Source organism: Stegostoma tigrinum, chromosome 4 (genome assembly GCF_030684315.1).
Source record: "Stegostoma tigrinum isolate sSteTig4 chromosome 4, sSteTig4.hap1, whole genome shotgun sequence".
Classification (NCBI taxonomy): domain Eukaryota; kingdom Metazoa; phylum Chordata; class Chondrichthyes; order Orectolobiformes; family Stegostomatidae; genus Stegostoma; species Stegostoma tigrinum.
The window spans coordinates 129,292,357-129,314,814 of record NC_081357.1 but is presented as its reverse complement, the minus strand read 5'-3'; the positions used below and the strand labels follow the sequence as shown (position 1 = coordinate 129,314,814).

Genomic DNA, 22,458 nt, shown 5'->3' with positions numbered 1-22,458 from the left:
TATGGGCCAAATTATGGCAAAGCTTAAGAATAATCCAAAGAGATTCAACAAGTATATTAATGGCGAAAGAGCAACTAGGGAGAGAACAGGGACCATTAAAGATCACCTGTGTAGAACCACAGGAGTTGGGAGAAATGCTAAATAGATATTTTGCATCAGTATTTACTGTGGAGGAAGACATGGAAGTTAGGGAACTCAGGGAAATAAATATTGATATGTTGAAAACAGTTCACATGACAGAAGAGGAAGTGCTGGAAGTCTTAAAAGTATAACGGTGGATAAATGTCTGGGACCTCAGAGTCTGGCATCAGTGGTGGGTAAGTTGTTGAGGGGATTCTGAAAGGCAGGATTTACATGTATTTGGAGAGGCAAGGACTGATTAGAGGATTACAGATCTTGAGGGGCATAGATAAGGTGAATAGCCCAGGTCTGTTCTGTGGGTAGGGAGGTTCAAAACTAAATGGCACATTTTTAATGTGAGAGAGAAAATATTTAAAAGGGACCTAAGGGACAATCTTTGCTCACAGAGGGTGGTTTGTACGTGAAATGAACTGCTGGCAGAAGTGGTACAGTTACAACATTTAAAAGACAGTCAGACAGGTACATGAATAGGAAAGCTTTAGAGGGCTGTGGGCCAAATGCAGGCAAATGGAACGAGTTTAGTTTGGGAAACTTGGTCAGCATGGATGAGTTGAACTGAAGGGTCTGTTTCCATGCTGTATGACTGTATGACTCTATAATAACAACTTATGACATTTCTTCCAACAGATCTTAAACTACCTAGCCTGTATTCGCCTAATTTCTGCTTCCCTCCCTTTTTGAACAAAGGACTTACATTAGCTGTGTTCCTGTTTAAATGAACTCACAATGAATCTCATGATTTTTGGAAAATTAAAACTAATGGCAGTAACTATCTCAGTAGTTACTTCTTTTAACATCCCTCATGACATGGAGACTTGTCGACACCCAGTTCTAAAAATTTACTCAGTACTACTTACCTGATAAATGTGATTATCTTGAGTTCCTCCATCCTTTTGAAATCCAGTTGGCAACTCCTTCCAGGGTGCTACTTGTGTCTCCTCTAGTGAAGACCAACACAAAATATCTGTTCAATTCATCTGCTATCTCTTTACCTTTCATTATTAATATTCTGACTCATATGCATCAGATTGGCTTCTTTGGGTACTGACCATACAGATTGACAAGTTACTTGGTCATCAAATGCAGTTTTCTCTAAAAATTATTTAGTACATGTGTACTGCTCTCTCCCATGGGCCCTGCCAGCAGGGCTTCCTCTTATTTTTGTCTCATTGTTCATTCTTGTGGACAAGGTCAGAAGTCACATGACACCAGGTTATAGTCTAACAGGTTTATTTTAAATCATAAGCTTTTTAAGTGCTGCTCCTTCATCAGGTGAAGTGAAGAAAAGCACACTAGCACAGAATTTACAGGCAGAGAGATCAAAAGATTGTACAAATGGTGTGAGTGAAGTGTCAACAGACCAAATAACAAGTCTCTGCAGGTGACGAAAAGTGTCAGATGGTGTGAGTAAGATGTCAACAGCTGAATAGCAAATAAAGGGATGACCTATAATACAATTAATTGAGGCAGAGAGATAATTACAACCAAAAAGCTGGTGGAGACAAACTGAATGGCTGGAATGACATGACAGGTACAAGAGTTGCATGCCGAAGCTCAAACCAAAGTAACAAGTAATCCAGAACTGTACAAACTAATTAGGTTGAGAACTCATAACAAAGTTCTGAAGTGATGGTGTCAAAGCAGTACAGTCAGGAAGATTTTACAAATACAGAACAGTGTGGTGGGTTTACATGTAATGCAACATAAACCAAAGATCATTGTCGAGGCCAACTTCAAGGGTATGGAACTTGGCTACCAGTTTCTGCTTGGCGATTCTATATTGCTGTGTGTCTCGAAGGCCACCTTGGAGAATGTTTACCTGAAGATTGGAGGCTGGATGTCCTTGACTGCCAAAGTGTTCCCTGATTGGGACTGAACATTCCTGTGTGGCGATTGTTGCACAGAGTCCATTCATCCATTGTTGTGGTGTCTGCATGGTCTTGCCAATATACCATGCCTCGGGACATCCTTTCCTGCAGCGTATGAGGTAGACACCACTGGCTGAGTCACATGAGTATTTGCTGTGGACATAGTGGGTAGTGTTCCCACATGTGGTGGTAGTATACATGTTGATGATCTAGCATGCCGTGGTAGTGTTGTGTAGTGTCATGGTTGATCTTGTCCTGAAGGTTGGATAGTTTGCTGTGAATGATGATCTGTTATTCTTGTGAGCTTGGCACTGCAATGGTTGATCAGCAAGAAGTTAGTTGCAAATACTCATTCATACCGCACCAACACCTCACCCTTCTCTGCCTCACAAAAGCCTCCCTTCCCCAGGGGTGACTAATAGAAGTTTATAAGATTGTGAATGGCATGGTTAGAGTGGAAAGTATGAGACTTTTTCCCAGGATGGAGGGGTCAATTACTAGGGGACACAGGTTCAAGGTGCGGGTTGCGGCAGTGGGGGGGGTGAGGCGATGTTTAAAAGAGATGTATGAGGCAGGCTTTTCACACAAAGGGTGCTGAGTGCCTGGAACATGCTGCCAGAGGAGGGGGTGGAAGCAGACACGGTAACAGCATTCAGCAGTCACCTGGATGAATACATGAGTAGGAAGGGAACAGAGGGATATGGATCCTGTAAGGGAAGGCAGTTTTAGTATGGAAGGGGAAAGTGTGTTGGCACACGTTTGGGGGATTGAAGGGCCTGTTCCAATGCTATATTGTTATTTGGTCACATGGTGCAGGGACATGCAACAAATGTGTTCAAGGAAAGTTAGGAGGATTGCAAAAGCACGGCAAACATGATAATAACAGTACAGTATGAAAATAAGGAACAGAAACTGATATCAAAATATATTTCCTCATTACTGACAGTGAAAAGGTCGAGTCAAGGTAAATGTAAAGACAGGAAATGATCATTTGTGACCGGAACAAACAGGGCAGGAGGGTGATGGAATGGAAAGGCTATTGATGATGGCATGACTGAAAATCTTTATAAGTAAGTGTTGATAGTCAGTGAGAACACTGGAATACTTATGGAAAGGCTTATATCCTAGTTGCTGTTTGACACAAAAATTTTGATAGTATCCAGGCAAATTGTGTGAAATATGTGTTACTTCTGATAGCAGGTCTACAACAGAAAGTTTGATCCATTCTTTTTAGTTGCTGAGATAATGGTGTATTCTTATACTATGTACTACCAGAAAATCAGATTAAACGGTCATTCACCCCATTGTTGTTTGTCTATGTAAATACAGATGTTGCACAAAGTGAACTGTTTGGAAATTATTAAACATGAAATGCATGTAGAGTTTTTTTTATTTTTCTGTATTTCTGATGGTTCTGGACTGTTTTGAAACAATTTTAGTCCACACTCATTTTAAGTGATATTTACATAGCTGCTTCCTCAAGTAGTTGTGGAAGTCTGGCTAAAGATGAGTTGGAGCCAGAGCAGTGTATGAATGGAGCTTTGGCTGACAAGTAAGATTGTTTACCCTTAGGTAGAGTCTCTTGATTCTGTCATAAATAGTCATTCTTGTTAAGAATAGAAACCAGTACTTCTAGATGTTAGGGATTGCGCATTTGGATGGTACTGTCTGAGAAATCTCAAGAAATTTCTGCACCTATACCTGTCTGTGCTTTATGTAAGCCTAGATCTGGAAGAAAAACAATTGGGAAATTCTGCAGTGATAATGGGAACTGCAGATGCTGGAGAATCCAAGATAATAAAAGTGTGAAGCTGGATGAACACAGCAGGCCAAGCAGCATCTCAGGAGCACAAAAGCTGACGTTTCGGGCCTAGACCCTTCATCAGAGCTGATGAAGGAAAAGGAAAGGCTCCATTGCCTCACCTCCCCCCTGCAGCCTTTCGTTTTCCTTCATCAGCTCTGATGAAGGGTCTAGGCCTGAAACGTCAGCTTTTGCGCTCCTGAGATGCTGCTTGGCCTGCTGTGTTCATCCAGCTTCACACTTTATTATCTGGGAAATTCTGCATGCTTTTTCACATTTTTGAAGTTTGTGATGACTCCAGAAATAACAGGACATGATTTCCACTTCATTATTCCAGTGAGGAGCAACATCTGGTGTAAATATTCTCCCTACCATTTCCCCGCTATCCTCCATCCTTTTCTGCCCATGCCCTTAACCTTCCTTTTATTAACAACCTACATCCTTTCCCCTCTCAGATGCACCTTTACACTCCACCCTTTCCCTTCCCTCAACTTTGCATCATTTCTACCCTTCCAGTCCCCTTTACATTGCCTCCACATCCCGCCTACCCCACACCCTGTTCCTTCACTCTCCTCCCACCTTTACCGCCCACAGCATTTTCTCCACCTCCTCACACCCTCTTCTCCAACATCCTGCACATTTTCTCCCTCCCCATCCCACAGCCTCACCCCAGCACCCCACTTCCTTATCTCCAAACCCCTAATTGTTTCTCCGTTCACCCTTTTTTCACCTAATCACTCATTTCTGAATCTCAGCCCCCTCATCTTGCGCCCATTCCTCCACCCATCCTGCACCCTTTTCTCTCCCTCACCATTGCCTCACCTCCCCCCTGCAGACTTTCCTTTTCTGCACCGCCACACTTATACACCTCTCATCCTTCTCTCCACTCACCCATTCCTCTCCCCAACGCTCACTGTTTTCTCCCCCACACATTTCAGCTCTTCCTAATACCCATCCACTCTTTTCTTCAATCCCATCCTGCCCCTTTCCATCTCCCCCACTTACAGAATATGTATAGAACAGTACAGCACAGAAACCCACAGTATCTGTGCCAACCATGGTACTGGTTTAAACTAATCCAAATCTGTTTGCACATGTTCCTCACCCTTTCTGCCCCATACCACACCATTTCCCCACGTGCATTTTTCTCTCCTGGACCCATTCTCCCTAACCCAAACCCATTTCCTGCCCTCCTCCTTAGCACTCAATTTCTTCCCTCCCTAGTGCATGCTCATTTCTTTCTTTCCATGCTCATCTTTCACCCCTCCATCCCTCCAACACTCCCACCTCCTCTCTTCTCCCTTCCCTAATTCTCCTACCCCTTTTCTCTACCCTGTTTCAACCCTAGCCTCCTGCCTCCCTCTGTTGCCCCCTCTTCCCCGATTCCTTGTCTCTACCTCATCTCTGGATGTGAGTTTGCTTGCTGAGCTGGAAGGTTAGTTTTCAGACAGTGTCACTTCTTTTTTATTTGAAAAAAAATATACTTTATTCATAAGATGTACAAAAAATAAAACATATTTATACACCTACCCAGTCATGCAAGCTGCTCCAGGTTACCCAGGGGGGTACGTACACCAACTGAAGGAAAAAAACAAAGAAGAAAAAAAAACAAAACAAAGAAAACACCCCGGCAGTAGTCACCCCGCATCCCAGTTGGGCCCCTGACCAGTTGGGGAAGGTGCCGGCTGGGCCCAGTTACCAGATAGCGCCCTTTTATCGATTCAGGACGAGGGGTTTCATACGGTGGTCTTTCCCCACCGCGCCTTGGTAGCAGCTGCCCCAAGCTTTAGCGCGTCCCTCAGCACGTAGTCCTGGACCTTGGAGTCCGCCAGTCTGCAACACTCAGTCGGGGTCAGTTCTTTCAGCTGGCAGACCAGCAAGTTGCTGGCAGACCAAAGAGCGTCTTTCACCGCATTGATGGTCCTCCAGGCGCAGTTGATGTTGGTCTCGATGTGCGTCCCGGGAAAAAGCCCATAGAGCACGGAGTCCCGCGTCATGGAGCTGCTCGGGACGAACCTCGACAAATACCACTGCATCCCCCTCCAGACCTCCTGTGCAGAGGCACACTCCAGAAGGAGGTGATCGACAGTCTCCTCCCCACCGCCCCCCCGCAGCCACCTCGAGGGCAGCGTGCGGTGGCGCAGAGATTCCGGGCATGCAAAAAGGATCTCACTGTCAGAGCCCCTCTCACCACCAGCCAAGCAATGTCCTTGTGCTTGTTTGAAAGTTCTGTCGTTTGGCAGAACGCCTCATCGCCTTTGGCAGTCTGAGTGGGGAACCACACGACGGGATCCACCCTCTCCTTTTCCTGAAGGGTCTCGAGGATACTACGTGCTGACCACTGCCTGATGGCCTTGTAGTCAAAAAGGTGTTTCCCTTCAAAAATTTCTCCACGACGGACAGGTGGTACAGGACGGTCCAACTACTCAGAGCGTTCCGCGGCAACGAGGCCAGGCCCATCCTTCGCAACACCGGGGACAGGTAGAACCTCAGTAAGTAGTGACACTTGGTGTTTGCATACTGAGGATCTACGCACAGCTTGATGCAGCCGCACACAAAGGTAGCCATCAGGGCGAGGGTGGCGTTCGGTACGCCCTTTCCCCCATTTTCCAGGTCTTTGTACATGGTGTCCCTGCTGACCCGGTCCATCCTCGACCCCCAAATGAAGTGGAAGATGGCCTGGGTGACCGCAGCGGCACAGGTTGAGGGAATAGGCCAGGCCTGTGCCACATACAACAGTACCGAAAGCCCCTCACATCTGACAACGAGGTTCTTACCCGCGATGGAGGGGGACCGGAGCGTCCACCTGCCCAGCTTCTGCTTCAGTTTGGTGATATGCTCCTCCCAAGTCTTGGTGCACGCCCCAGCTCCACCGAACCAAACACCCAGCACCTTCAGGTAGTCTGTCCTGACGGTGAAGGGGATGAAGGAGCGGTCGTCCCAGTTCCCGAAGAACATGGCCTCGCTCTTACCCCTATTGACTTTGGCACCCGAGGCCAGTTCAAACTGGCTGCAGATGTCCAACAGCCTACTCACTGACCGACGATCGGTGCAGAAGACGGCAACGTCGTCAATGTACAGGGAGGTCTTGACCCGAAGGCCTCTGCTACCTGGGATAGTCACGCCCTTCAGGCTCACGTCCTTCCTGATGGATGCGGCGAAGGGCTCCACACAGCACACGAACAAGGCAGGAGAGCGCGGGCAGCCCTGCCTGACTCCAGATCTAACAGGAAAACTGTCTGATTCCCACCCGTTGATCGAGACTGTGCTAACGATGTTGGTGTAGAGCAGCCGGATCCAACTGCGGATGCCCTCCTCGAACCCCAATTTGGAGAGGACGTCCCTCATGTAAGCATGAGAGACCCTGTCGAAGGCCTTCTCCTGGTCCAGGCTGACGAGGCAGGTGTTCACCCGCCTGTCCTGTACGTTGGCGATCGTATCCCTGATGAGCGCAAGGCTCTGTGATCTTCCTGCCCAGCACAGTTTGGTCAGGGTGGATCACCAACACCAGGACAGATCTGACCCGGTTGGCTATGACCTTGGCCAGGATTTTGTCGTCCACGTTCAATAGTGAAATGGGACGCCAATTCTTAATTTCTTCCCTCTCCCCCTTACTCTATAAGTGAGGGTGGTGATGCCCTTCCTCATGGACTTGCACATTTCCCCTGCCCGAAGCGCACTATCGTACACCTCCAGCAGGTCCTGGCTGCCCAGGTCCCACAGAGTGGAATACAGCTCGAACGGTAAGCCGTCGCTCCCGGGCGTCCTATTCCTCTCCAAGGACTTGAGGGATCTGGTCAGCTCGTCCAGGGATATCGGCCGGTCCAGCCACTCCCTCATGCCGTCGTCTAAGACCTCCGTGATAGACGACAGGAACGACTCAGAGGCCGTGCTGTCCGTGGGCTTTGCGTCGTACAATCTGGCATAGAAGGATCTGCTGATCCTCAATGTTGGGCCGAGACGACGTCACCGAGCCGTCGTCCTCCTTCAGCTGGCTAAGCACAGAGCTCTCTTTGTGCACCTTCTGAAAGAAGAAACGCAAGCACGTCTCGTCCTGCTCCACGGAGCGGACCCTGGACCGGAAGATTATCCTGGAGGCCTCCATGGCGAAGAGCAAAGCTTGCTGGCCCCTCACCTCGCGGAGGTCCTCCCTGACATCGACCCCCATCAACTGCAGAAGGAGCAGGTTCTGCACCCTTTTCTGGAGTCACAACAGCTTTCCCCGCCTCTCTCTCGCCTTCCGAACACCCTTGAGGACAAAGAACCTCTTGATGTTCTCCTTCACCGTCTCCCACCAGTCGCCCGGAGACTCAAAGAGGGGATTCACGGTTCTCCAACCGGAGTACTCCCTCTTAAGCTCCTCTACATTCTCTGGGGTCAACAGAGTCATGTTGAGCTTCCACGTCCCCTTGCCGGCCAGCTGGTCGTCCTGTAATTGACAGTCGGCCAGCAGGAGGCAGTGGTCAGAGAAGAACACCGGTTCGGCGCCGGTGGACCTGACCGAGAATGCCTGTGACACAAACAGGAAGTCTTTCCTTGAGCGAATAGACCCGTCTGGCCGCGACCAGGTGTATCTCCACTGCGTTCTGTCTGCAGGGGTGTTGAAGACGTCGAGCAGCTTGGTGTCCTTCACCGTGCCCATCAGGAATCTGGACGTGACGTCCAGTTGACTCCCCCCACCCGCTGTCTCCACACCGGATCTTCCATCTGCATCGATGATGCAGTTGAAGTCTCCGCCTAGGATGACTGGCCTGGACGTAGCCAGCAGGGGTGGAAGCTGCTGCAGGACGGCCAACCGCTCACTCCGTACCGCTGGGGCGTACACGTTGATCAGCCTCAGGGGAGCGTTCCTATAGGTGACGTCAGCCACTAGGAGGCGTGCCCCCCCCACCACCTCCTGAACTTGAGAGATGGTGAAGTCGCGCCCCCGCAGCAGACTAGCCAGGCCCGAGGAGCGACACTCCTGCAGAAACAGGAAGTCCGCCTTGATGGTGGTCAGGTAGGCCAACGTGGATACACATCTTGCGGTGGACTTGACACTGCGCACATTAATGCTCGCAACTCGTACCCCCATTGTGGGCAGTGACCGCAGTACCCTCCCCAAGTCCAAGGTCCAGCCCCTCCATCTGTCCCTTCATGCCCATTGCCCGGGCTAACTGCTGGACACTCTCCGGGTTCAGGAAACTGTCTGTGCTGCCTTCCGGGTGGCATCCCCCCGTCGGGGGTACGGAGGCAGGAGGGTCCGGCTGGGGATGCGCTGTTTCGTCCTTCCTGCCTGGAAGTTCCGGGGGGCCCTCCAGTGCCCGAGCGGCACTTGACTGAGTGTCGGAGGGAGCCTCAGGATGCCTCCCATCACCTGGAAGCATGGTGCTGCTTTCCTTCTCCCTGGAGATCTTTAACTTCTGCTTCGAGCGGGCCCTCTCCGAAACCCCCTCGTCAAAGGATCTCTTATAGCCCCACTGTAGCTGCCTCTTCGCGACTGATGGTTTCGGTTCCTGGGCCCGTCGACGCACCTTCCTCCTCGCTTTCCGGACCGTCGTCCACTCCCCTGCGTCGCCTGTCGCTGCCTCCATCGACTCCGCTTGTCGATGGGGGGGGGGGGGGAGCGCGCGGAGCCCGCAGGGGCGCTTTGCTGGCCTCGGGCCCATCCTGCGGGGCTGGGCCCTCCTGCACGACCTGGCCCTCCTGCACATTGTGGGGTCCTTGCTGGACCCTGATGCCTTCCCCTCCTCTGGGGGTTGGCCCCGCATTGCCCCTGCTGGCAACCTGGGCGTAGGTGGTCCCCCGCTGTGGGCATGCCCTATAGAGGTGGCCCACTTCCCCGCAAAAGGTTGCAGCTTTTCTCTTGTGGGCAATCCTTTGCGAGGTGTCCCTCCTCCCTGCAGTTCCTGCAGATGGTGGCTTTGCAGTCGGCCGCCACGTGACCTGACCTACCACAGGCATGGCAGACTTTAGGTTGCCCTGCGTAGGTCAGATAGCCCCTGCTCCCGCCGATCGCGAAGCTGGACGGTGGGTGTGCGACATTCCCGTCTGCGCCCATCCTCAGCGTCACCTTGACCTGCCTCTTACTCGTCCAGATGCCAAAGGGGTCCACGATGTCAGTTAGATCCCCTTCCACCTTCACGTACCTTCCAAGGAAGGTCAGGACATCAACTGCTGGCACATGCGGGTTGTACATGTGTACAGTCACCATACGGCTCCTCTGCGCTGGCATCACAAACAGCGGGACAGCGGTCGATACAGAGAGGGGGCGCTCACCTCCTTTCTCCTTGAAAACCTCCAGGAAGCGCTCGCAAAGCTTGGCACTCCTGAAGGTTACATCGTAAAATCCTCCTCCGGGGAAATCCTGCAGGCAGTAAATGTCCGCAGCAGCAAACCTGCAACAGTCCAACAGGACCCTCTTCACGAAGAAGGTGCAGTCCACAGGTGCACCTTCATCCACCTTCTTTATGGAAACACGGATGGTGTTCCGGACTCCCTGACCTGGGGCACGAGCACTTGCCGCAGCCATCGTTGCAGGTTGGCTGCTCCCCTGAACCAGCATTAGGCCGAAGCCAGCATTAAGATCCACTGGTTGCAAGGATGCACAGCCAACCCGACGTCCTCCTTTCACGTCCAAGACAGCACTCTCGTCCTCTCGGTCCACAAGAGAGTGGGTCTTTATTTTGTTCCAGATGTAAGCTGGTTCACTGAGCTGGAAGGTTTGTTCCCAGATGTTTCGTCACCATTCTAGGTAACATCAACAGTGAGCCTCCAACAAAGCACTGGTGTTATGTCCTGCTTTCTATTTACCTGGTTATGTTTCCTTGGGTTGGTGATGTCATTTCCTGCATTGGTGATGTCACTTCCTGTTCTTTTTCTCAGGGGATGGTAGATTGGCTCCAAATCAATGTGTTTGTTGATGGAGTTCCGGTTGGAATGCCATGCTTCTAGGAATTCTCGTGCATGTCTCTGTTTGGCTTGTCCTAGGATGGATGTGTTGTCCCAATCAAAGTGGTGTCCTTCCTCATCTGTATGTAAGGATACGAGTGATAGTGGTCATGTCGTTTTGTGGCTAGTTGATGTTCATGTATCCTGGTGGCTAGCTTTCTGCCAGTTTGTCCAATGTAGTGTTTGTCACAGTTCTTGCAAGGTATTTTGTAGATCACGTTCGTTTTGTTTGTTGTCTGTATTGGGTCTTTTAAGTTCATTAGCTGCTGTTTTAGTGTGTTGGTGGGTTTGTGGGCTACCCTGATGCCAAGAGGTCCGAGTAGTCTGGCAGTCATTTCGGAAATGTCTTTGATGTAGGGGAGAGTGGTTATGGTTTCTGAGCCCGTTTTGTCTGTTTGTTTGGGTTTATTGCTGAGAAATCGGCGGACTATGTTCATAGGGTACCCATTCTTTTTGAATACGCTGTATAGGTGATTTTCCTCTGCTCTGCGTAGTTCCTCTGTGCTGCAGTGTGTGGTGGCTTGTTGGAATAATGTCCTAATGCAGCTTTGTTTGTGGGTGTTGGGATGGTTGCTCCTGTAGTTCGGTATTTGGTCCGTATGTGTTGTTTTCCTGTAGCCGCTGGTTTGAAGTTCCCCATTGGCTGTTCGCTCTACTGTGACATCTAGGAATGGCAGTTTGCTGCTGTTTTCCTCCTCTTTTGTGAATGTTATGCCAGTAAGGGTATTATTGATGGTCTTGAAGGTTTCCTCTAATTTGTTTTGTTTAGTGATGACAAAGATGTCATCCACATAGTGGACCCAAAGTTTGGGTTGGATGATTGGCAGAGCTGTTTGTTCGAGTCTCTGCATTGCTGCCTCTGCTAAGAACCCTGATATCGGAGATCCCATGGGTGTACCGTTGGTTTGTCTGTAGGTTTTGTTATTGAAAGTGAAGTGGGTGGTGAGGCATAGGTCCACTAGCTTGATGATGTTGTCCTTGCTGATGAGGTTGGTGGTGTCTGCTCACCAGTTATGGAGTCATGGAGTCTTAGAGTTATAAGCACATACAAGCTTAAGACCAAAAAATGTCTAGTCCCAGCAAACTGTGCAAGCATCAGTAAGACCCAGGAGACAGTCCCTTGGCTCTGATAACACATGGCGATCTTAGACACGTTGGGTACTACTGGGCCCCCTGATTTCCTCCTTCCCTCAGCTTTCCTGTTATGACACTGTCCCTGCCATATTTTACATGTTATTGATGTGGAATTGGTGGATTTTGCATTGGCGCGTGGGGGCAAAGCCGTTCAGTTTTGCTTGGAACTATTTATGGGCGATCACGTGATAACGAAATGTGAAGCTGGACGAACACAGCAGGCCAAGCAGCATCTTTGGAGCAGGAAAGGCTGACGTTTCGGGCCCGAAAGGTCAGCTTTCCTGCTCCTCTGATGCTGCTGGGCCTGCTGTGTTCATCCAGCTCCACACCTTCTTATCTCAGATTCTCCAGCATCGGCAGTTCCTGCGATCTCTCTGGACGATCACGTGGCAGTTTGACCAGGTGACCCGCGGGTTTGCCCGGGCGTCAGGCCCGCCCCCGAGGTTGCCCGGGCGACAGGCCACGCCCCCCCCGAGGTTGCCCGGGCGACAGGCCACGCCCCCCCCCCCGAGGTGACCTGTCCCAGCCTTTCCCCATTCCCAGTTCTTCGGCGACAGGTCCCATGCTCCCCCGGACATTGCCCCGGCGATCCTCCCGTCTACCTTACACGGCGCGTGGGTGGCGCAGGTGCCCTTTTCATGAGTCCAACCGACCATTTTCAAATATAAAGTGCCTTGCGACCAGCCAATCACTGGTCATTTTGCTTCTACGTGCGAGGTGGCCAATGAGATGGCTCGTTGTTGATGTCAAGCAGAGTTTGAGGGGAGGTTGTGGGGGCGGGGTCTGTTTGTTCGTAGGGAAAACAAAGAGACGGGCGGAAGCGGGGAGAGAGGGAGAAACGGAGCCCGGGAGATCGCAGCTGGGAGCGGCCGGTGACCAGAGTACCCGGCGGCAAGGGCGGCGGGAGAGGAGCAGCGAGGGCTCCGGAGAGGGGGCGACTGAGAGGCGGCGGCGGAGGGAGCGCGATCACGAAGGCGAGGAGGGCTCCCGGAGCCGCCGGCAGCGAGAGGCCGAAGCCCGAAGGCGGAGAGAGCGGTACGCCGTCACCCAGAGCCGGCGAGAGCGGCTGAGCGAGTGCCGAGATTCGTCGCTCGATAGCGTGCCCGAAGAAGAGGTCGCTTCGGTTTCGAGCCGGACCGAGGCCCCGAGCGATGGGAGCCAGAGTTCCGGGCTCGGGATGAGCCCCGCGGCGGGGAGGCGGCGCTGTCGCTGAACCCAGGTGAGCGGGGCCGGGTAGCGGGTATTCCGCTGGAATAGCGTTTAGCCTCCTCCCTTAAATGGTGGGGGAACCGTTCCTTCCTCCCTGTTCGGGGTGTTTGGGTCAGGATGACCGGCTCTGGTGCTGGGAATATTTGGTGAAGGTAGTGATTGATGCTGGCGTCGCTGGTAAAGAGTGACCGGTGCCACGGTGGGGTGTCCCTGATGATTGGGACAGTTGAGCATTTGGGATCAACAGCCGGAGATTTTCCCAGTGCGAAGACTGGGACTTATCCAGATAGTCACTTGTATCTTTCGGTATCAACATTGAAGGAAACTGGAGGAAAGGAAAAAGCAACTTTTCGGGTACCGAAAACGTTGACTGCTCCTTTCTTCCAGATGCTGCCTGGCTTGCTGTGTTCTTCCAGCCTCCTATTTGTCTATCTTGGATTCCAGCACCTGCCTTTTATTTTGTTTCTAATTGAGGGAAACTCTCACTAAATGGTGAGATCGTCATTGATGGACACTTCCACACACTCGTGATATCACCAAGGTGGGTGACCTTGAGCTGCTGGTTGATAATGTCAAAGTGGAGAATTACTACTAGTGCCAATTACTAACCATTTTGATGGCAACATACATGAAAACAGCTGTGCCAATAATGTATTTGGCACTGAATTTCTGCAGATCAGCATTGAGTTAACTGAATTTTTTGTGGTGATTAGGTGTTGGTAACTGCTGAATATCAGTAACATCAATGCCATCTAACAATAAGTGACTGTTAATATTGTAGCCCTAGTTTATCACTTACTACAGTGACTTGGCACTGTAGCCATGACCCTGAATGGTGCTTTTGACACCTCCAAATTAGGTTTTGGGATAATTGGTTACAGTTGGTGTGGAATTGAGCCTAAACATTGGGATCACACTAGACATTGTTGTTACAGGTTTGTTTCAATTGGGTTTATTTTAAAGTACATAATGTATTTTCTGATAATGCCAAAGCAGACTGTTTTGTGTACATTTTAGTTGCCATTCCAGAAGTAGAAGCATTTTAAACTGGATTAATACTACTGTACCTGTTAAACTCTACCCAAATAATATTTAAACTTTGAATATTTGTGTATATTTATCTGTGCATATTGCATTCAAAGAATAATTTGCACCAATAGTGATAGACTACTCTTGCCACTGTGAAAGTTTTTGGTATCTAACCTATCTGTCTTCAGTTCCATTCAAAAGCAATGTGTGTTCTCATGTATGCTTGATCAATCAATCTGTCCATGTCCTTCATTAAAATCAGCATCAAAAACAAAGTTGCTGGAAAAGCTCAGCAGGTCTGGCAGCATCTGTGGAGGTAAAAAACAGTTAATGGGTCTGGTGACCCTTCCTCAGAACCTTGGGTCACCAGACCCGAAACGTTAACTTTTTTTTCCTCCACAGATGCTGCCAGACCTGCTGAGTTTTCCAGCAACTTTGTTTTTGTTCCTGATTTACAGCATCCGCTGTTCTTTTGGTTCTTATTAAAATCACCATGTTCTGCTTTCTTTTTAGCTCAAAGCCCTTCGATATCATTGTTGTATATACATTGTTGCACTGTATTTGTCCTTAAAATGTTCTGATATTATTTTCTCCCAGTAACTGAGAAAAACTGTTCAAAAATAAAAATTATTTCATCATCATTTATCTGTGGAATTTTATTTTTGTATTATTTTGAGAGATTGGTTCGACTGGGAATTTATTCACTAGAGTTTAGAAGAACGGGGATCTCATTGAAACATAAAATGCTAACCGAGTGAGACAGACTAGATATTTCCTCAGGCTGGGGAGCCTAGAAACAAGGTGTCCCTTTCCTGACGTGTGACGTGCAGAATTGTTCACAAATTGAAGCATAATAGGCTCCCTTTTGTATTCTACACACTTACTTAAGTGCAAATAACCCATGTGATTTTCTTCTTTTTAACCATCTTTATCGACTTGGATGTTTTGCAGCATGGAACATGGTCCTTTCACTTATCATGCCCATGCCAGTCACTAAACGTTCACCTATTCTAATCCCATTTTCCAGCACCTGGCTTGTGGCTCGGTATGCTGTTGTATTTCAAGTGTTCCTTTTAAATGTGTTGAGGGTTCCCACCTTGCAGACCCTTTTAGGTGGTAACTTAAGATACCCATCACTCAAATATCTGTATCATCCTTACCCATGTGTAATCTCATTGATCATTCCTTTTTTAGAATGATAGGATGCTGTTTGACCCATTGTATCTGCACTTATCATTAAATATTTGCTTGATATTCCCTTTAGGCCTGTAGCCTTATAAATAATTTAATTAAATATGTCCTGATATGTTATTACACACCCCTCGAATAATGGCACTTGCAGGCCCTTTGGCCTGAGAGATAGGGATGCTACCAATTCACCACCAGAAGAGTATTTAACATGTGATGTGCTGCACCTTTTCAGGACTTGTGAATATTGACAATAAAGCTTTCCTGCCCATCTACACTTTTTAACATTTGCCATTTAGTTTACTGTCTTTTCACTTTCATCCTCCCAGGTGTCTCTCCAAAATATTCTGTGTTGAACACCATCTGCCTCTTCCCATACAATTGTATTGTATCTTGCCTGTTTTCCTGAAGCCTGTCGGATCACATGTACAATTTTGCCAATGTTTGCATTTATTGCTCTCTAAATTTAAAGTCTCTGGCATTTATTTAGTAAAAATGAGAAAACGGTCTAAAACTGAACTTTAGGGAAGTTCATATGTATCACCTTCCAGTCTAAAAATCAGCCATGCTTCACTTCCTGTTGCTAGACCAATTTTGTATCCATATATCCACGTTGTCTTTAAATTTCTTGGACTTTATCTTGTTAATAGTAGGTGTCCCATAGGATATTTGTTGTGAGCATGTCCAAAAGTTAATACGTAGAGCACCTATTGAACTATCTTGACTGACTGTCTTTGTCTCAAGAAATAATTCAGTCACACCTCTCATGACTTTATGATGCTACCACAAGGGTTACTTACAACTGCCTTCTCTGTTTGTCTAGTCACACTCAAGAATATGTGGAAGCACACTGACAGATCTCCTTGTTCCCGCACCCTACTTGAAATATACCATTTTACTTTCTATTTTCTCCTCAATCGTTCTTAAAACATCAAAGAATCTTCAGGTAATTTCATTTGTCCGTGTATTTTCCTTCTAGTCAATTAATGATGACTGTTACCTCAACTTGACTACCCCAACGAATTTCTGCCTGTGTTCGTGTTTTACCCTCCTATAAATTTTGGTCATCCAAAACTTTGCCCCATTCTAATATACAACCTTGATTCACTTTTCAGCACTTTGTTCAAGACCTCTTACAGTGTTTAATTAATGCCTTAATTTGAAAATGATGAATCCTTATTTTCAAATACATCCCCAGATCTGTAATCTGTAGTTCTACACAATCTGGCCTTTTAAGTATCCTTGATTTCAGTAGCTTTAGCATTGCTAGGTTAGCCACCAAGGCTCTAAGTTGCACAATTATCTCCTTAAGTCTTACTACCTCCCTTTGCTCCATTAAGGCACTCTTTAAAACCTACCTCTGTCATGATTATCTACTTCAGTACCCCTTCGTGTACTTGTATGCACCGTTATGGAACTAATCTATGGTGCTGGTGAGACATCTGGACGAGTGTGAGCAATTTTTGTCCCTTTATTTAGGGAAAGCTATTATTTCATTGCAGGCATTTCAGAAAAAGCTCATTAGGATGATCCTGGAATAGAAGGAATACCTTGTGAGCAAAGGTTGAACAAGTTGGGACTTGTTGGAATTTAAAAGATGAGATGTAATCTAATTGAAACTTGGTTTATTAAAGAGCTTGTTAGATAAATCGTGAGATGACATTTCTCCCTATGGGAGAGTCTAGGATCAGAGGGGACAGTCTTATAATCAAGAGGTGCCAAGTGAAGACTGAGATGAGGAATGATTTCACTCAGATTTCACTCAGATAGTGGAGAGTCTTTGGAACTCCTTGTAGTAGAGAGCTGAGATAAGGCAGAGTCCTTGTGTATATTTTGAAGTTGAGACAGACCTTTTTGGTCAGTAGAAAAATCAAACCTTGTGGGGGGAAAGGGTGCGAAAGTGGATGTGAAGTATGCTGATTCAGGTCTGATCTGTTGAATGACAGAGTAGACTCAAGGAGCTGAATGACCTACTCCTGTTCCTTATGGGCTTATGTAGTTTGGTGTTAGATTCACTGATGTGAAGTGCTTTGAGATCCTATTATGCTAAAAGTGCTATACAAGTACAAGCCGTTGTCCCTAAAATTGCCAGAATAGGGTTTTAACATTTAAACTAATTCAATGCACTAACCTGATAATTACATTTTTCTGACAGCATTTTGAGTCCAGTTATGAGGAAGGAGTGTTGTCAGAAACAAGATGAAGTGTCTTTGACATGTCACTGCTGGGTTAGTCTGTTATTTAAAATGACAAGTCTTCCTTGGATTGCTTTTGGGGAGATCTGGTAAGTCACTTGCCAGTGGCCTCTTGCTCTGAAATCAGTTTCTGTGATACTGTTCTTGGGCCTTTGCCCTTCCACTATCCCAGGAATCTTGTGTAGAGCTGTTGCTCCTATATAGTTTAAATTTTCTTACTATTTAAGTATTGTGGAAGATTTCGCAGGACATCACACTACTATGGTTGGGTTGGAACAGGAGTGAATGTCATCTATGAAAGGTTGCAGAAGGTATTTGGCCATCGCAGACGTGTCAACAGTTATGAGTTAATTGTGAGCTGTGTGATTTATGAGCCTTGCTCATAATCTCCTACTGGGGCTTGCAGATCTTGTAGCTTTGTTTTCTTTTTAAAAACATTCCCACAAAGAGTTTGAGGCTTTTCATAAAGTTTATAAGGTCAATGGATTTGGTTACTGCAGGGCAGACAGCTTGTACTGTACTGTGGCTGATTGTGATCATCTGACCATAAGAACACAAAAGGTATAGAAGTAGATTAGGCCATTCAGCCCATCAAGTTTGCTCCATTACCTGATCATGATTAATATGTCTTACAACCCCATTTTCTTTCCTTTTTCCCTGTAACCCTTGAAACGCTAACTAATTACAAACGCCTCTGTCTCTGTCTTAAATACTCAGTGACTTGGCCTTCATGGCACTCTGTGGCAATGAGTTCCACAGATTATCACGCTGTAGCTGATGAAATTCTTCCTCTTGATTTCAGTTCTAAAGGATCATCTAGAATTATAAGGGACCAATCTATGAGTGATCAGACATGCATTGGTTCTAAACATTGTTAAACATCAGACAGCTTTTATTCACATTCTCTGAATTGCTTACAGTTTGCAGTGAAAAATTAGTGAAAGATTTGTAAAACATAGAAGTCATGCATTTTCTAGTTGCAAATACCTTATGTTTAATAAATGAAGATCTAGCCTTTATAGGATAAGCTCTTTGAGCAAATATTTTTGTTTTGCATTTCTTTCCAGCTGCACAATTTTCTGTTTCTCTAGTTCACTGTAATATTTACTGGAAGACTGAACCCAGAGACTGACCTTGTATTTCCTATGCTATTAATATTTGAACAAGATTATGTAGAGATAGGGTTTCTTTTTTGATGATTCTACATCCATCTTTTCAGGGATTTTATCTATATGATGGAAAAAAATTGTACCTCGAAATTTTTATATTCAATTTCTTGATTTTAAAAGGTATTAGTTTAATTTATGAGGCAGTGATTAGGCAGGTATGTTGAAATAGCCAAGACAATTTTTGGTAATGATTTGTTTATGTTTTACTGCAATTCTATTTAATCAGTAAACCATTTAACTGTCTTTTATAGTACTTGGGAATAATTATTTCCTCTCCCTGCACAGAAGCTCAAGATATAACTGCTCTCACAGTGTCACGCAGAAGAATGAAAGATAACTTGAAATATTCTATCTTGCCGCAAAAATGGAAATTCGATGTGGCGGCTTACTTTTTAGTTCCAAGTTTGATTCTGGAAATATTGCTCATGTTGAAAAAGTGGAGCGTCCTGAAGGAGAAGTGGATTCAACTCCCAGTGGTGGCAGTACAGGCACAGGAAATTCAGGAAATGTGTTAATCACACCAGATTGTGAGTTTAATGTGTGGACCAAGCCAGACTGTGCTGATACGGAGTTCGAGAATGGTAATAGGTAATTTAATGAGTTTTTTTTCTCTCGTGCATTTGGGGTAAATAGATATTTTGTTGCCAGGTTATATCTGCATAAACTTATAATTATTTTCCATTTCATTACTGTTGCATGAAACTCCGGAAACTTGCTTTCATTACAGGAGAAAGTATGGAAAAAATGCGTTATAACAAGATGCATCTGATGATAATAGGCATTATGGGAGGGAATCACCTTGTGGCATATTGCTTTATGTTGACAGGCAAAGGGAAGAGAATTTCAATATATTCTAATCACTGATAATGAATATAATGAGTTTTGGCTAAAATTCATTATATTCATTAGGCCATTCAGCCCATCAAGTTTGCTCCATTACCTGATCATGATTAATATGTCTTACAACCCCATTTTGTAACCAATAATATGTACTAAACAGATTTGATTGTAAATAGTTCAAGTAGATTGTTTGTTTATCATTTCAGTTCATTAGACAAGGTGAAAATCTATTGGAGTACTATTTACAAATTACATTTTTTTTAAAGCTTCATCAAGCTTTGTTAAGCTTCTTACTACATGCCCATCATTTCCCAAATTTTAAAAGTTAAATGCTTAGGAATTGTAAATGCTAGATTTTTCATACTCCAATAAAAGGTGAATTTATCAGAGTGAGTGTGTTTCAAAATCACATGAAAGCAGTGAAGGTTATTTGTGACAACCTTGCTTTATCGTTGTGGTCGCCACTCTATACTAATTCAACTGTTATACATGACTTTGCTTTCCTTATGAGTAGAAATGGCCTCAATTTTAAAGTGAATTTTGATATGTACTCTTATGAAGGTGGGAAAGTGGCTCAGTAGTTAGCCCTGCTGCCTCACAGCACTAGGGACCCAGGTTCGATTTCGGCTTTCGGCGAGTGTATAGAGTTTGTGTGTTCTCCGTGTGCCTGTGTGGGTTTCCTCAGGTTAGGTAGATTGTCCATAGTGTCCAGGGCTGTGCAGGCTAGGTGGATTAGCATTGTAAGTGCAGGGTTACAAGGATAGGATGGGTCTGGATCGGATGCTCTTCAAAGAGTCGGAGTGGATCCAATGGACTGAATGGCCTGGTTTCCCCCCACTGTTGGGACTCTTGAGTTGCAAAAGGAAGTGAATCCATGATCGCTGGAACTTGATGATAAGCCAAAGTCAATAAGCCAAAGCAATGCACATTTCAAAGTGCTCTATGAGAGGAATTCTGGTCTGTTTGCCAAGATCCATTACTAATAAATCGCTAGTGTATCAATGACTCTATTTGAGTAAAACTTAGGTGAACAACAAAACAAGAAATGATTGTCCATCTGCACAAATTGAAGAGATACTTGGAGATTTTCTTTGCAGATTTGGGGCCTATTTGACTCATTTGCGACAACAGGCACTGATTGGCTTATTTGGCTTTTCTTGATGAAGGCCTGTGAAAACATTAGTTCTGTCCTTTTTTCTGGATAAAAATGATCCCCAGGTCGTCCTCAAGATTTTTGCAGAAAAGGCAAGACTTTTAGATTATTCATGTTGACTTCATAATAGTGAGTGGAGGATCATGTGGATGGAAATGTGAAAATACCTTAGCTGGCATTATTCCTATATATTCAACATTTTTTGAAAATTTCTACTTTAATTACTTAATGAAATAGATGATGCATACATCTAGCAAATGAGTTTTTAAAAAAAGAGAAATTAATGAGACTGAAATTTCTCAAATCCCAGGGATATGATATACAACCTGCAGTGCTGATGGAGATGGCCTCGGAGAAAGTGGATGCATTGGTGGTCTTTACATTCTAGAACTGTGCCATATTTTGGAAGATTTCAAGTGCTACATTGCCTTTTATCTTTTGTGTTGTATTTTGAATATTGTTCATATTTTTCAAAAGGAGAGAGAAAACTGGTAACTTCAGACGTTTAGTTTAATGTGAGTAGCAGCAAAAATACTAGCAAATATTATAAAGGATGTGATAACTGGAGATTTAGAAAACTGATCCAATTAGGTAGAATCAGCATGGATTTATGAAAAGGAAACCATGTTAGAGAAACCTGTTGCAATATTTTGCAATACAACAGCAAAGTGGATTAGGGAAAACTGGTGGATGTGGTGTATTTGGAATTTCAGAATTTGATAAGATACAACATCAGGCAGTTAATAAAATTTATGCATGTGGGATATATCTGTCATAGATTATGATTAACAGTCACAACAGAGAGTAGGAAAAAGTGGGTAATTCTTAGCTTGGCAGGCTGTGACTAGGGTACTGTAAGGATCAGTACTTGGGCTACATCTGTTCAAAATTTAAAACAATGATTGTATGTGGATGGCAGATGTGATATTTCCAAGTTTATAGATGACAGACGTGGAAGTGTGTGTTTGAGGAGGATGCCAAGAGGCATCAAGAAGATTTAGACAGGCTGCGTGGGAGAGACACAGCAGATGGAATGTGTGAGTTGCGTTGGAAGTGCAGTGTTTCTTAACTGGCAAGATATTGGGGAATGTTGATGTTCAAAGGAATGTGGATGTCCTTATTCCTTAGTCACTGTAAATAAATACGCAGGTGCAACAAGCAATTGGAAAGGTAAATGGTATGTGGCTTTTTTCACAAGAGGTTTTGAGCAGAGAGTAATGACATCTTCCTTCAATTGTATAGAACCTTACTGAGACCTCGCCAAGAGTATTATGCAGAGTTTTTGGTCCCCTTACCTGAAAAGGAGTGTACTTGCGATCGAGGCAGTGCAATGGAGATTCACTTGACTGATCATGGTTTTAACCTTTTGAAGAAAAATTGAAGACATTATTCTTTAATGTTACTCGGAGTTTGGAAAAATGATAGATGATCTCGATGTAACTTACAGAATGCCTAAAGAGCTAGACAAACTACTTACGAAAGTAGAAAATTTTTTTCCTGGCTGGGGTCTAGAACTAGGGAACACGTTGTTAGAATGATGGCAAGCTATTGAGGACAGAGATACAGAGAGTGTCTTCACTCAGAGGATAGTGACTTTTTCAAGTTTTCCCCCACGAGGCTGTGGGAGCTTAGTTGTTAAGTATATTCAATAAGATTATCCCTCATACTTTTAAGCTCTAACGATTTTGGAGTAATTTTGTAGCTCTGGTTGTGGATGTTGAGGTTGGTAGTCTTGCCGAGCTGGTTTGTTCCCCAGAGGTTTCGTTACCGTGCTGGGTAATGTCATCGGTACAACCTCTAA

The 22,458-nt window shown here is 45.7% G+C and overlaps 1 protein-coding gene across 7 annotated transcripts in view; it reads left to right on the top strand.

The window, feature by feature from the left end:
- Positions 1-12,400: 12,400 nt before the first annotated feature.
- Positions 12,401-22,458, top strand: part of agbl5 (AGBL carboxypeptidase 5) — a 107,832-nt gene continuing 97,774 nt past the window's right edge. For 3 of the 7 annotated variants that reach the window (XR_007247529.2, XM_048530618.2, XM_048530616.2), the window contains exons 1-2: positions 12,401-13,093; positions 18,950-19,252. Coding sequence is in view for 6 of the 7 variants with exons in the window: in XM_048530618.2 (XP_048386575.1) it covers positions 19,029-19,252 (224 nt within the window). In the remaining variant the exon portion in view is untranslated. Of the gene's footprint in view, positions 13,094-16,123; positions 16,247-18,949; positions 19,253-22,458 lie in introns of all 7 variants that reach the window. The other 4 variants (XM_048530623.2, XM_059645663.1, XM_048530622.2 and 1 more) reach the window with 2 other exon arrangements.